The sequence below is a fragment of the Pseudophryne corroboree genome, chromosome 4 (genome assembly GCF_028390025.1).
Source record: "Pseudophryne corroboree isolate aPseCor3 chromosome 4, aPseCor3.hap2, whole genome shotgun sequence".
In the NCBI taxonomy this organism is placed as follows: domain Eukaryota; kingdom Metazoa; phylum Chordata; class Amphibia; order Anura; family Myobatrachidae; genus Pseudophryne; species Pseudophryne corroboree.
The window spans coordinates 695,366,358-695,381,461 of NC_086447.1; the positions used below are offsets into that span (position 1 = coordinate 695,366,358).

The 15,104-nt window shown below is 47.5% G+C and overlaps 1 protein-coding gene across 3 annotated transcripts in view; it reads left to right on the forward strand.

Annotated features, from left to right (window-relative positions):
- TTC13 (tetratricopeptide repeat domain 13) overlaps positions 1-15,104 on the forward strand; it is a 227,023-nt gene that overhangs the window by 174,284 nt on the left and 37,635 nt on the right. For all 3 annotated transcript variants that reach the window (XM_063917918.1, XM_063917919.1, XM_063917920.1), the window contains exon 19: positions 10,034-10,169. In XM_063917918.1, the coding sequence (XP_063773988.1) occupies positions 10,034-10,169 (136 nt within the window). The remainder of the gene's footprint in view (positions 1-10,033; positions 10,170-15,104) is intronic.

Consider the following 15,104-nt stretch of genomic DNA (forward strand, 5'->3'; position numbering starts at 1 on the left):
TCCTAAAATGTATTTACACACATACTGGTGTTATACTGCGACCAGCAATCGCCTCAGCCTGGATGTGCAGTGCTGGGTTGGCGTGGTCGGATTCCCTGACTGAAAATATTGATACCCTAGATAGGGACAGTATATTTTTGCCTATAGAGCATTTAAAAGATGCATTTCTATATATGCGTGATGCACAGCGGAATATTTGCCGGCTGGCATCAAGTCTAAGTGCGTTGTCCATTTCTACCAGTAGAGGGTTATGGACACGTCAGTGGTCAGGTGATGCGTATTCCAAACGGCATTTGGAAGTATTGCCTTAATAAGGGGAGGAGTTATTTGGGGTCGGTCTTTCAGACCTGGTGGCCACGGCAACAGCTGGGAAATCCACGTTTGTACCCCAGGTCGCCTCTCAACATGAGAAGACGCCGTATTATCAGGCGCAGTCTTTTCGTGGACAAGCGGGCAAAATGTTCCTCATTTCTGCCCCGTGACAGAGGGAGAGGAAAAAGGCTGCAGAAATCAGCCAGTTCCCAGGAACAGAAACCCTCTCCCGCCTCTGCCAAGCCCTCAGTATGACGCTGGGGCTTTACAAGCAGAATCAGGCATGGTGGGGGGCCCGTCTCAATTAATTTCAGCGCGCAGTGGGCTCACTCGCAAGTAGACCCCTGGATCCTTCAGGTGATATCTCAGGGGTACAAATTAGAATTCGAGACGTCTCCCCCTCGCCGTTTTCCTAAAGTCGGCTTTACCGATGTCTCCTTCTGACAGGGAGACAGTTTTGGAAGCCATTCACAAGCTGTATTCCCAGCAGGTGATAATCAAGGTACCCCTCCTGCAACAGGGAACGGGGTATTATTCCACACTGTTGTGGTACCGAAGCCGGACGGCTCGGTGAGACCGATTCTAAATCTAAAATCTTTGAACACTTACATACAGAGGTTCAAATTCAAGATTGAGTCACTCAGAGCAGTGATTGCGAACCTGGAAGAAGGGGACTACATGATGTCTCGGGACATCAAGGATGCTTACCTTCATGTCAAAATGTACCCTTCTCACCAAGGGTACCTCAGGTTTATGGTACAGAACTGTCACTATCAGTTCAGACGCTGCCGTATGGACGGCACCCCGGGTCTTTACCAAGGTAATGGCCGAAATGATGATATTCCTTCGAAGGAAGGGAATTTTAGTTATCCCTTACTTGGACGATTCCCTGATAAGGGTAAGATCCAGGGAACAGTTGGAGGTCGGTGTAGCACTATCTCAGGTAGTGTTGCGGCAGCACGATTGGATTCTCAATATTCCAAAATCGCAGCTGGTTCCGACGACTTGTCTTCTGTTCCTAGGGATGATCCTGGACACAGTCCAGAAAAAGGTGTTTCTCCCGGAGGGGAAATACAGGGAGTTATCCGAGCTAATCAGGAACCTCCTACCGAGCCAAGTCTCAGTGCATCAATGCACAAGGGTTCTGGGTAAAATGGTGGCTTCCTACGAAGCAATCCCATTCGGCAGATTCCACGCAAGAACTTTCCAGTGGGACTTGCTGTACAAATGGTCCGGGTCGCATCTTCAGATGCATCAGCTGATAACCCTGTCACCAAGGACAAGGGTGTCCCTCCTGTGGTGGTTGCAGAGTGCTCATCTTCTAGAGGGCCGCAGATTTGGCATTCAGGACTGGGTCCTGGTGACCACGGATGCCAGCCTGCGAGGCTGGGGAGCAGTCACACAGGGAAGGAATATCCAGGGCTTATGGTCAAGCCTGGAGACATCACTTCACATAAATATCCTGAAGCTAAGGGCCATTTACAATGCTCTAAGCTTAGCAAGACCTCTGCTTCAAGGTCAGCCGGTGTTTATCCAGTCGGACAACATCACGGCAGTCACCCACGTAAACAGACAGGGTGGCACAAGAAGCAGGAGGGCAATGGCAGAAGCTGCAAGGCTTCTTCGCTGGGCGGAAAATCATGTGATAGCACTGTCAGCAGTATTCATTCCGGGAGTGGACAACTGGGAAGCAGACTTCCTCAGCACGACCTCCACCCGGGAGAGTGGGGACTTCACCCAGAAGTCTTCCACATGATTATAAACCGTTGGGAAAAACTCGACAGGTATTGCGCCAGGTCAAGGGACCCTCAGGCAATAGCTGTAGACGCTCTGGTAACACCGTGGGTGTACCAGTCAGTGTATGTGTTCCCTCCTCTGCCTCTCATACCCAAGGTACTGAGATTGATAAGATGTAGAGGAGTAAGCACTATGGCCCTCATTCCGAGTTGTTCGCTCGGTATTTTTCATCGCATCGCAGTGAGAATTCTCTTAGTGCGCATGCGTAATGTTCGCACTGCGCATGCGTCAAGTAACTTTACTAAGAAGAAAGTAATTTTACTCACGGCTTTTTCGTCGCTCCGGAGAACGCATTGTGATTGACAGGAAATGGGTGTTACTGGGCGGATGTACGGCGTTTTAGGGGCGTGTGGCAGGAAACGCTACCGTTTCCGGAAAAAACGCAGGCGTGTCTGGAGAAACGGTGGGAGTGCTTGGGCGAACGCTGGGTGTGTTTATGACGTCAGCCGGGACCGAAAAGCACTGAATTGATCGCACAGGCAGAGTAAGTCTGGAGTTACTCAGAAACTGCTAACTCGGTTTTGATCGCAATATTGCGAATACATCGGTCGCACATTTAAGATGTTTAGATTCACTCCCAGTAGGCGGCGGCTTAGCGTGTGTAACTCTGCTATAATCGCCTTGCGAGCGAACAACTCGGAATGAGGGCCTATATTCGTGGCTCCGGATTGGCCAAGAAGGACTTGGTAACCGGAACTTCAAGAGATGCTCACGGAGGATCCTTGGCCTCTACCTCTAAGAAGGGACCTGCTCCAACAAGGACCCTGTCTGTTCCAAGACTTACCGCGGCTGCGTTTGACGGCATGGCGGTTGAACGCCGGATCCTGAAGGAAAAAAGGCATTCCGGATGAAGTCATCCCTATCCTGATCAAAGCCAGGAAGGATGTAACCGCAAAACATTATCACCGCATTTGGCGAAAATATGTTGCGTGGTGCGAGGCCAGTAAGGCCCGACGGAGGAAATTCGACTGGGTCGATTCCTACATTTCCTGCAAACAGGAGTGTCTATGGGCCTGAAATTGGGGTCCATTAAGGTTCAAATTTCGGCCCTGTCAATTTTCTTCCAAAAAGAACTAGCTTCAGTCCCTGAAGTTCAGACGTTTGTAAAAGGGGTACTGCATATACAGCCTCCTTTTGTGCCTCCAGTGGCACTTTGGGATCTCAATGTAGTTTTTTGGGTTCCAAAAGTCACATTGGTTTGAACCACTTAAATCTGTGGAGTTAAAATATCTCACATGGAAAGTGGTCATGCTGTTGGCCCTGGCCTGGGCCAGGCGTGTGTCAGAATTGGCGGCTTTATCCTGTAAAAGCCCTTATCTGATTTTCCATTCGGACAGGGCGGAATTGAGGACTCGTCCTCAGTTTCTCCCTAAGGTGGTTTCAGCGTTTCACCTGAACCAACCTATTGTGGTGCCTGCGGCTACTAGGGACTTGGAGGACTCCAAGTTGCTAGACGTTGTCAGGGCCCTGAAAATATGTTTCCAGGACGGCTGGAGTCAGAAAATCTGACTCGCTGTTTATCCTGTATGCACCCAACAAGCTGGGTGCTCCTGCTTCTAAGCAGACTATTGCTCGTTGGATTTGTAGTACAATTCAGCTTGCACATTCTGTGGCAGGCCTGCCACAGCCAAAAATCTGTAAATGCCCACTCCACAAGGAAGGTGGGCTCATCTTGGGCGGCTGCCCGAGGGGTCTCGGCTTTACAACTTTGCCGAGCAGCTACTTGGTCAGGAGCAAATACGTTTGTAAAATTCTACAAAATTGATACCCTGGCTGAGGAGGACCTGGAGTTCTCTCAATTGGTGCTGCAGAGTCATCCGCACTCTCCCGCCCGTTTGGGAGCTTTGGTATAATCCCCATGGTCCTTACGGAGTCCCCAGCATCCACTTAGGACGTTAGAGAAAATAAGAATTTACTTACCGATAATTCTATTTCTCGTAGTCCGTAGTGGATGCTGGGCGCCCATCCCAAGTGCGGATTGTCTGCAATACTGGTACATAGTTATTGTTACCAAAAAAATCGGGTTATTGCTGTAGTGAGCCATCTTTTCTAGAGGCTCCTCTGTTATCATGCTGTTAACTGAGTTCAGATCACAAGTTGTACAGTGTGATTGGTGTGGCTGGTATGAGTCTTACCCGGGATTCAAAATCCTTCCTTATTGTGTACGCTCGTCCGGGCACAGTATCCTAACTGAGGCTTGGAGGAGGGTCATAGGGGGAGGAGCCAGTGCACACCAGATAGTCCTAAAGCTTTCTTTAGATGTGCCCAGTCTCCTGCGGAGCCGCTATTCCCCATGGTCCTTACGGAGTCCCCAGCATCCACTACGGACTACGAGAAATAGAATTATCGGTAAGTAAATTCTTATTTTTTCAGAGTGGTCTACTCAAAATCAGGGTGTAGGTGTCGGGAGGGTGCAAAGTGTGGGGTGGGGGGGAATGCATATGCAATTAGGTCCATCACACTCTTGTTCTGCCACAGGGTCAGGTATAGGTTGGGGAAGTGTAAGCAGCGATAGGGTGCAGCGGCAGCTAGGACACGGGTATATGCCGTAGTGGAAAGTTAGTACAGGCCCGTGGTCAAAGCATAATGTTTAATTTGATTTCTCTGGGGTGTATTATATCTATTTGTATTATTAGGAACTATGGAGAAAGTAGAATTAAGCTATGTGATTTTACTGAGAGAATGTAAAATAGTGCTAGACATGTTCCTGGGCAGTGCTAGACACGCCCAAAAGGCGGTGCTAGACACACCCCTCCGGTGGTGCACCCCCTAATAAAATTAGCTGCGCACGCCTATGCCCACAAATGAAGAGGACGTTTCTACTCTGTAGTGTTTGTTTCTCATTCCCCTCTAGCTGTTAGTGTCGCCCTATGCTCTTACAAATCAGCCATGCACGATCTCCTGATCGCCTTAACGAACATCTACAATTTCTCCCTGACTACTCTTATCTTTTTAAGTATTATTCAAGCTTGTTACTATACTTATTGTAACAACAAGGGCTTGATTATGACATGTTTCTGTGCTATACTTGTAATAGGACAAATTCATTGAGATTCTCCCCTTGCTTCATGCTGCTGACTGCATTGCGATGACCTGATTGGCAGAATGTGTTATTCCCAACCATTTACAACTGGGTGCACTTTAGTTAATCTATCCATATAATAAAACTGTATGGGTTGTGTATGTATATAGGAATTTTTTACTTGTTTTTGTTAAATAATACTTCTAACTATGGAGACGGGAAAAAAAATCTTAATTTTTGTGTCTCTGTTCTGGCTTCACACTAAAACGACTGGATGAATTTGGATTGTATTTTCATATATGTATATAAAAATAGAAAGTTGGAGTTCCGATCATGCTTTTGCGGAACTTGACTCCGCCTAAGTTATTCAACGGAACCCGACTTAGGGGTATATGCAATTGCCGGCGAATCGTGGCAATTTTTCGCCCGTTTTTTAATTCGACACAATTCGACCGTTGAATTCCGGCAGGTGGGTGCCGGAATTCTACATATTCAATAAAAAACGGATTCGACAGTCCCGCTGTCGAAAAACGGGCGATTTGACGGATTTTGATTAGATTTTTAAAAATGTTGAGAAAACGGCAAAAAACACGGAAAAAAATTGCGTGGGGTCCCCCCTCCTAAGCATAACCAGCCTCGGGCTCTTTGAGCCGGTCCTGGTTGCCAAAATACGGGGGGGGGAAATGACAGGGGATCCCCCGTATTTTAACAACCAGCACCGGGCTCTGCGCCTGGTCCTGGTGCAAAAAATACGGGGGACAAAAAGAGTAGGGGTCCCCCGTATTTTTGGGACCAGCACCGGGCTCCACTAACTGGACAGATAAAGCCACAGCTGGGGGTCGCTTTTATACAGCGCCGTGCGGCCGTGGCATTAAATACCCAACTAGTCACCCCTGGCCGGGGTACCCTGGAGGAGTGGGGACCCCTTCAATCAAGGGGTCCCCCCCCCCCAGCCACCCAAGGGCCAGTGTTGAAGCCCGAGGCTGTCCCCCCCCCATCCAAGGGCTGCGGATGGGGGGCTGATAGCCTTGAGTAAAATCCTCCACCATTGAATATAATGGAGGAGCTTTGCGATGCGCTGTCTGCCAGCTCAGACGCACATAGGCAATCAGCAGAGTGTCACGACGTGGCGCTCGCTGATTGCCTGAAGGGACCCTCTGTGACAGCAGTCACAGGGGGTGTCTGCATTGGGACCCCTTTCAGTCCGGGTGTTCGTTTTTTTATTTCGACAAGTACGTGGATTATAAAAAAAGATCCGGTCTCTGGTTTTTGGTGAGTATAATTTTTTTTGCAGGTACCCCGGATTCTTCACTGACGAGGGGGTCGTGACCAGTGTCGGAGTGTCAACATAGGTAAGTATGTGTGTGTCGGCAGGTGTGAAATAAAGTTTTACTCTCACGGTGTGCGTGTCCTGTTTTTATTTGGGTATTTTTTCCAGTAGAACTACAGGTACCAGAGGGCCCATTTTTTTTGTGTGGTTCTCCAAGTACCAGCTTGCGGGGAGGCTTGCTGGGACTTGTAGTACTACTGGAAAAAAACAATATTCTTTCATTTTTCAAAAGGCTATCAGCCCCCCATCCGCAGCCCTTGGATGGGGGGGACAGCCTCAGGCTTCACCCCTGGCCCTTGGGTGGCTGGAGGGGGGGGGACTAGTTGCGTATTTAATGCCACGGCCGCAGGGACCAGTATAAAAGTGTCCCCCGGCTGTGTCATTATCTACCCAGCTAGTGGAGCCCGATGCTGGTGTAAAAAATACGGGGGACCCCTACACTTTTTGTCCCCCGTATTTTTTGCACCAGGCGCAGAGCCCGGTGCTGGTTTTAAAAATACGGGGGATCCCCTGTCAGTTTTTTCCCGGATTTTTAGAACCAGGACCGGCTCGAAGAGCCCGAGGCTGGTTATGCTTTGGAGGGGGGACCCTACGCATTTTTTTTTCTGATTTTTACCCCATTCCATTTAAAAAAAAATAATATATATATATATATTATTATTATTATTATTATTATTATATATTTTTTTTTTTTAATATATAAATAATACTTGTGCCTCCTAAATAGACAAACCATGTACCTAATCCCTTCTAATATAAATAGATATGCTATTACCAATAAAAAAACCACAAAAAAAACATGTTTTTACATTTTTTTATTAGATTCCGCCAGCAAAGTGTGGCGGATTGAAAATGACGAATTTACTGTCTAAAAGCACTGTTGTCGAATTTACAATCTTCAATTGAATATACTTTTGCCGAATTGCCGCATTTGTACCATTGCAGAAATGTCGAATTTGACAAATGTCGAATTTCAAAAAGTCTAATTTGGAAAGTCCGTTTTTTTGACAAAAAGTGCTGAATTGCATTGTCGAATTTTTTTTTGGTGCGAAAATGTCCCGTTTTTCGACATTTTCGGAATTCGACCGCAATTGCATATACCCCTTAGAGTTACTGCTCTGCAGAGGAACCTAATTGAGGCAGAGATTCTAATGGGATGTGGTGCAGGTGAAACTGTGTTTATACCATGTATACCCCTTATTCCCAACAATTTTTCAGTTCAGTTCAAGTGCCTGCAGTTTCCTCTAAGTGTCTGCTTCACTATGATAATCAACAAGTCACAGGGGCAAACGATCAGGGCTGCAGGTGTAGATCTCAGATCTTCTTCCATGGGCAGCTTTGCATGGCTTGCTCACAAGTTAGTAGCACCAAGCATAGTTTAGTGTTATTCCCTGCAGTAAAAACTGAAAATATTGTTTACAAAGAAATTTAGTGATCATTGTGTTCAATATAAAATATACATCACAATAATAGATGGCACTAAGGTCTTTGTAAAATGAGTTCCGCTGGTCAATATCAGACATCCACGTGATCAAAGCTGTGGGCAATGCTAGTAATGTTAATAAAAAGGTTCTTGGGCTGTAGAAATACACACTTTAAAAAATAAATAAATATGGCACTTTGGCATAGTTGGCATTTTGTTTCCCTTTAATTTTATTTTATTTTTTAAACTTTTTTTTAAATATCTTTTGTTATGTGTAAATAGGCGAGGGGCTGGGCTGTGTGGTTACTGGATGTATATTAACTCAAATGTAGTTCATTTGGAATCCCTGTGCATATAGGGCCCAATTCAGATGTGCTGTCTTGCGCCACAAAGTATCGATGTTTGATACTTTGAGTATTGCGCAAGACTCACAAGATGTGCAGGGTCGTCATTAGACTGTCAGTGATTGACAGTCTGATGCCGTTTGGGGGCGCTCCTCTATCTCCTGTCACTTTAGATGGGAGATAGCGGGTGCGATATCATTGAATCCGTCCCATTGACTCCTATTAATGTATACTGTGATCACAAGGGGGCCTGAAATGACATTCTTCTCACCTGTGTATTTTACTATACATCCTAACTGTCAATAATAAGGTGCAACATATTTGTGCACTACATGTGAGCACTTCAGATGTGCTTGGGACACCCCTATTGTGGCTTTTTCTGTCCCTTTTGTGTGCCTGCCTTCAGTGTCCTGCTTTGGTTGATCCAAAAGTCGGAGCTGTGAGTTTAATAGTAATTAACCAAAAATAAACATTTGCTATGTGCTCATACATACTGAATATCAAATAAAGATACATAACATAAATAGTAAGAAACCCCCCCAAAAACCTGCAATCTGCTCGAAGAAACCTGAGTTTCAAAAACAAAACGAATTCACCAAATATGTAGTATGCCCAAACAAATTCATTGAGATTCTCCCCTTATCCCATGCTGCTGACTACATTGCGATGACCTGATTGGAAGGATGTGTTATTCCCCGACCATTTTCAACCCGATACAGGATGTAGTTATGTGACCGGCGGTCAGAAGACCGCCGGTCACCATACCGACCACTACATCCGCCCGCTCAAAATCCTGTCTGTCGGCATGCCGACCAACAGGGAGTAATCCCACTCATGGGTGACCACGACAACCATAGAGTGGGAATAGAACCTGTGGTGAGCCCGCTGCGTGGCGAGTGCAGCGAGCCCGCAAGGGACTTAGTTGGGCTCGCCCCTGCCGGCCATATCACAGCCTGGATCACAGTGTCGGTATTGTGACCGGTTGGTCTCCTGACAGCCAGTCACTCATACCCTACCCCTGGATAACGCATTAGATCAGCAGAAAATTAATCTATACGTATCTCAGTGAATATGTGGTTTCCACATATCCATGTCTTATCTAACACTGCCGCGATCACTAGTGCTCAAGGAAGGGTCACTGCAGGATCTGTGATAGGCGCTTACAGTATTTGGAAGGGGCACTCTTTGCTATGACCAGCCCTGGAGCAAGTTAATTTGATCTCATTGGACTCCATACTCCCGATTTAAATATGGGATGTGTCCATGTCCGGTGTCTTTTGAAGAAGATGGGGAAAAGGTCCTATTGTCCCCACAGGTCAGTATACATGTTTTGTGTCATAGGCAGCTTGCAACTTGTGCAATTTAAAAGCATATAAATTAAAATCGGGTAAGTACTTTTTTTGTTGCTATTAATACAATAATTTACTTTTTAATATTTAATAAAGTAAGACGAAAAAAAATTACAGCTATTTCTAGATAAAATAGATTTGCTTAACTTCTATCATTAAATGGACTTTAAAGACCTAACAAGACCATTCTCATTATTTTACACTAATTTGGGTAAATTTACTAAGACGGGAGTTCTATTTAAGATGTGATATTGCCCATACCAACCAATCAGATTTCAGGTATTATCTTCTATAAGGTGCTAGATAAATGAGAAGTAGATTCTGTTTGGTTGCCGTGGGCCACATCCCATCTTAAATAGAACTCCCATCTTAGTAAATGTACCCCATTGAGTAACATCATTGTGATGTTTCTGTTAAAGTGTTGATTTTTTTTTTTTTATATTCTGTCTCTTTCAGAATTGGTAACATACTGTTTTCAGTTGAGACTCAAACAACAGAGGAAAGAACACAACTGTACCATGCGGAGATCGAGTCCCTTTATAAGGACCTTACAGCTAAAGGAAAAGTGTTGGCTCTTTCAACAGAGCTAGGAGTAAGTCTCCACCAAAAATATGAATTTCCTCGTTTTTCTCAATATGTTCTCCCAATTCTTCTACATGTTGAATTGAACCTGTACATACACCCATCAGAGACAGCCACTTTGTGGACTGAGTCCATAACCACGGCGGTCACTGCTTAAGTGTAAGGCTGCATTCACATTAAATGGCTGCTGCAACTGCACATACAGTAAGTAATAGGTGGCTTTAGGCTGCACACCTTTTGCAGGCATGGACCTTTTGCTGGCATGGACACAGTTCTGACATGTTATCCCATGTTTTTAAAGAGGCAATAATTTTAACAACTTTGTTTCTCTGACGTCCTAGTGGATGCTGGGAACTCCGTAAGGACCATGGGGAATAGACGGCTCCGCAGGAGACTGGGCACATCTAAAGAAAGATTTAGGACTATCTGGTGTGCACTGGCTCCTCCCCCTATGACCCTCCTCCAAGCCTCAGTTAGATTTCTGTGCCCGGCTGAGCTGGATGCACACTAGGGGCTCTCCTGAGCTCCTAGAAAGAAAGTATAATTTAGGTTTTTTATTTTACAGTGAGACCTGCTGGCAACAGGCTCACTGCACCGAGGGACTAAGGGGAGAAGAAGCGAACCTACCTAAGTGGTGGTAGCTTGGGCTTCTTAGGCTACTGGACACCATTAGCTCCAGAGGGATCGCACACAGGACCCGACCTCGTCGTCCGTTCCCGCAGCCGCGCCGCCGTCCCCCTTACAGAGCCAGAAGCAAGAAGGTCCGGAAAATCGGCGGCTGAAGACTTCTGTGTTCTCCAAGGTAGCGCACAGCACTGCAGCTGTGCGCCATTGCTCCTCATGCACACCACACACTTCGGTCACTGATGGGTGCAGGGCACTGGGGGGGGGGGGGGGGCGCCCTGAGCAGCAATAAATAACACCTTGGCTGGCAAACTGACACCATATATAGCCCCAGAGGCTATATAGGTGTATATTAACCCCTGCCAGAAATATTAAAATAGCGTGAGAAAGCCCGCCGAAAAAGGGGCGGAGCCATCTCCCTCAGCACACTGGCGCCATTTTCCCTCACGGCTTCGCTGGAAGGATCGCTCCCTGGCTCTCCCCTGCAGTCCTGCACTACAGAAAGGGTAAAAAAGAGAGGGGGGGGGGCACAAATTTAGGCGCAGTATAATATATATATGCAGCTATATGGGGAAAACACTCTTTATAGGTGATATCCCTGTGGTATATAGCGCTCTGGTGTGTGCTGGCATACGCTCCCTCTGTCTCCCCAAAGGGCTTTGTGGGGTCCTGTCCTCTGTCAGAGCATTCCCTGTGTGTGTGCTGTGTGTCGGTACCGCTGTGTCGACATGTATGATGAGGAAAATGATGTGGAGGCAGAGCAAATGCCTGTAAATGTGTTGTCACCCCCTGAGGGGTCGACACCTGTGTGGATGGACTTATGGAAGGAATTACGTGACAGTGTCAGCTCCTTACATAAAAGGTTTGACGACATAGGACAGCCGGCTACTCAGCTTGTGACTGTTCCAGCGTCTCAAATGTCATCAGGGGCTTTAAAACGCCCGCTACCTCAGATGACAGACACAGATGTCGACACTGATACCGACTCCAGTGTCGACGACGATGAGACTAGTGTACCCTCCAATAGGTCCACCCGTTACATGATTGAGGCAATGAAAAATGTATTACACATTTCTGATAGTACCCCAGGTACCACAAAAAAGGGTATTATGTTCGGTGAGAAAAAACTACCAGTAGTTTTTCCTGCATCTGAGGAATTAAATGAGGTGTGTGAGGAAGCCTGGACTTCCCCCGATAAGAAATTGATAATTTCTAAACGGTTATTGGCAGCGTACCCTTTCCCGCCAGAGGATAGGTCACGTTGGGAAATATCCCCTAGGGTAGATAAAGCGCTTACACGTTTATCAAAACAGGTGGCACTACCGTCTCAGGATACGGCCGCCCTAAAGGATCCTGCTGATAGAAGGCAGGAAGCTACCCTAAAAGCTATATATACACACACACGGGCATTATATTACGACCAGCGATTGCATCAGCATGGATGTGCAGTGCTGCTGCTGCGTGGTCAGATTCCCTGTCGGATAATATTGATACCCTGGATAGGGACAATATTTTGCTGAGGGGTGGAACTGTTGGGGATGGTCTTTCAGACCTCGTTTCCACAGCTACGGCTGGGAAATCGACATTTTGCCACAGGCTATCCCACAGCAAAAGAAAGCACCGTATTATCAAGTACAGTCCTTTCGGCCCCATAAACACAAGAGGGCTCGAGGCGCATCCCTTCTGCCGAGAGGCAAAGGTAGAGGGAAAAAGCTGCAGCATACAGCCAGTTCCCAAGAGCAAAAGTCCTCCCCCGCGTCCGGTAAGTCCACAGCATGACGCTGGGGCTTCACAGGCGGACCCGGGTACGGTGGGGGCCCTTCACAGAAATTTCAGCACACAGTGGGCTCTCTCACAGGTGGTTCCCTGGATCCTTCAAGTAGTATCTCAGGGGTACAGGCTGGAATTCGAGACGTCCCCCCCCCCCCCCCCCCCGCTGTTTTCTAAAATCTGCCTTACCAGCAACTCCCTCTGTCAGGGAGGCAGTGTTGGTGGCTATCCAGAAACTGTATTCAGAGCAAGTGATTGTCTAGGTACCCCTCCTTCAGCAAGGAAAGGGTTACTATTCCACAATGTTTGTGGTACCGAAACCGGACGGTTCGGTGAGGCCCATCTTAAATTTAAAATCCTTGAACACTTATATCAAAAGGTTCAAGTTCAAGATGGAATCACTCAGGGTGGTTATTGCGAGCCTGGACGAGGGGGATTACATGGTCTCCCTGGACATCAAGGATGCGTACCTACATGTCCCCATTTACCCCCCTCACCAGGAGTACCTCAGATTTGTGGTACAGGACTGTCACTATCAGTTCCAGACGCTGCCGTTTGGGTTATCCACGGCACCGAGGGTCTTTACCAAGGTAATGGCCGAAATGATGATACTCCTTCGCAAGAAGGGAGTTTTAATTATCCCGTACTTGGACGATCTCCTGATAAAGGCGAGGTCCAAAGAACAGTTGGTAGTGGGGGTAGCACTTTCTCTGGAAGTGCTACAACAGCACGGCTGGATTCTCAATATTCCAAAGTCACAGCTGGTCCCAACGACACGTCTTCTGTTCCTGGGAATGATTCTGGACACAGACCAGAAAAAAGTGTTTCTTCCAGTGGAAAAAGCCGAGGAGTTGTCATCTCTAGTCAGAGACCTCCTAAAACCGGGACAGGTGTCGGTACATCAATGCACGCGAGTCCTGGGAAAAATGGTAGCTTCGTACGAAGCAATTCCATTCGGAAGGTTCCACGCAAGGACTTTCCAGTGGGACCTGTTGGACAAATGGTCCGGGTCCCATCTCCAGATGCAACAGCGGATAACCCTGTCAGCAAGGACCAGGGTGTCGCTGCTGTGGTGGCTGCAGAGGGCTCATCTACTAGAGGGCCGCAGATTCGGAATACAGGACTGGGTCCTGGTGACCACGGATGCCAGCCTTCGGGGCTGGGGGGCAGTCACACAGGGAAGAAATTTCCAAGGACTGTGGTCAAATCAGGAGATTTCGCTTCACATAAATATTCTGGAGCTAAGGGCCATTTACAATGCCCTAAGCCAAGCAAGGCCCCTGCTTCAGAACCAGCCGGTACTGATCCAATCAGACAACATCACGGCGGTCGCCCATGTAAACAGACAGGGCGGCACAAGAAGCAGGAGGGCAATGGCAGAAGCCACAAGAATTCTCCGATGGGCGGAAAATCATGTGTTAGCACTGACAGCAGTGTTCATTCCGGGAGTGGACAACTGGGAAGCAGACTTCCTCAGCAGGCACGACCTCCACCCGGGAGAATGGGGACTTTATCCAGAAGTCTTCCAAATACTGGTAAACCGGTGGGAAAGACCACAGGTGGACATGATGGCGTCCCGCCTCAACAAAAAGCTAAAAAGATATTGCGCCAGGTCAAGGGACCTTCAGGCGATCGCTGTGGACGCTCTAGTAACACCGTGGGTGTACCAGTCGGTTTATGTGTTTCCTCCTCTGCCTCTCATTCCCAAGGTAATACGAAGGCGAGGAGTGAAAACTATACTCGTGGTTCCGGATTGGCCAAGAAGAGCTTGGTACCCGGAACTTCAAGAGATGCTTTCAGAGGACCCTTGGCCTCTGCCGCTCAGACAGGATCTGCTGCAGCAGGGGCCCTGTCTGTTCCAAGACTTACCGCGGCTGCGTTTGACGGCATGGCGGTTGAACACCGGATCCTGAAGGAAAAGGGCATTCCGGAGGAAGTCATCCCTACCCTGATCAAAGCCAGGAAGGATGTCACCGCAAAACATTATCACCGCATTGGCAAAATATGTTGCTTGGTGTGAGGCCAGGAAGGCCCAACGGAGGAATTTCAACTGGGTCGATTCCTGCATTTCCTACAAGCAGGGGTGACGTTGGGCCTCAAATTGGGGTCCATTAAGGTCCAGATTTCGGCCCTGTCGATTTTCTTCCAGAAAGAACTAGCTTCCTTGCCTGAAGTTCAGACTTTTGTCAAGGGAGTTCTGCATATTCAGCCCCCTTTTGTGCCCCCAGTGGCACCTTGGGATCTCAATGTGGTTTTGGAGTTCCTGAAATCACATTGGTTTGAACCACTTAAGACTGTGGATGTGAAATATCTCACGTGGAAAGTGGTCATGCTGTTGGCCCTGGCTTCGGCCAGGCGTGTGTCAGAATTGGCGGCTTTGTCCTATAAAAGCCCTTATCTGATTTTCCATATGGATAGGGCAGTATTGAGGACTCGTCCTCAGTTTCTCCCGAAGGTGGTATCAGCGTTTCACTTGAACCAGTCTATTGTGGTGCCTGCGGCTGCTGGGATCTTGGAGGATTCCAAGTTACTGGACGTAGTCAGGGCCCTG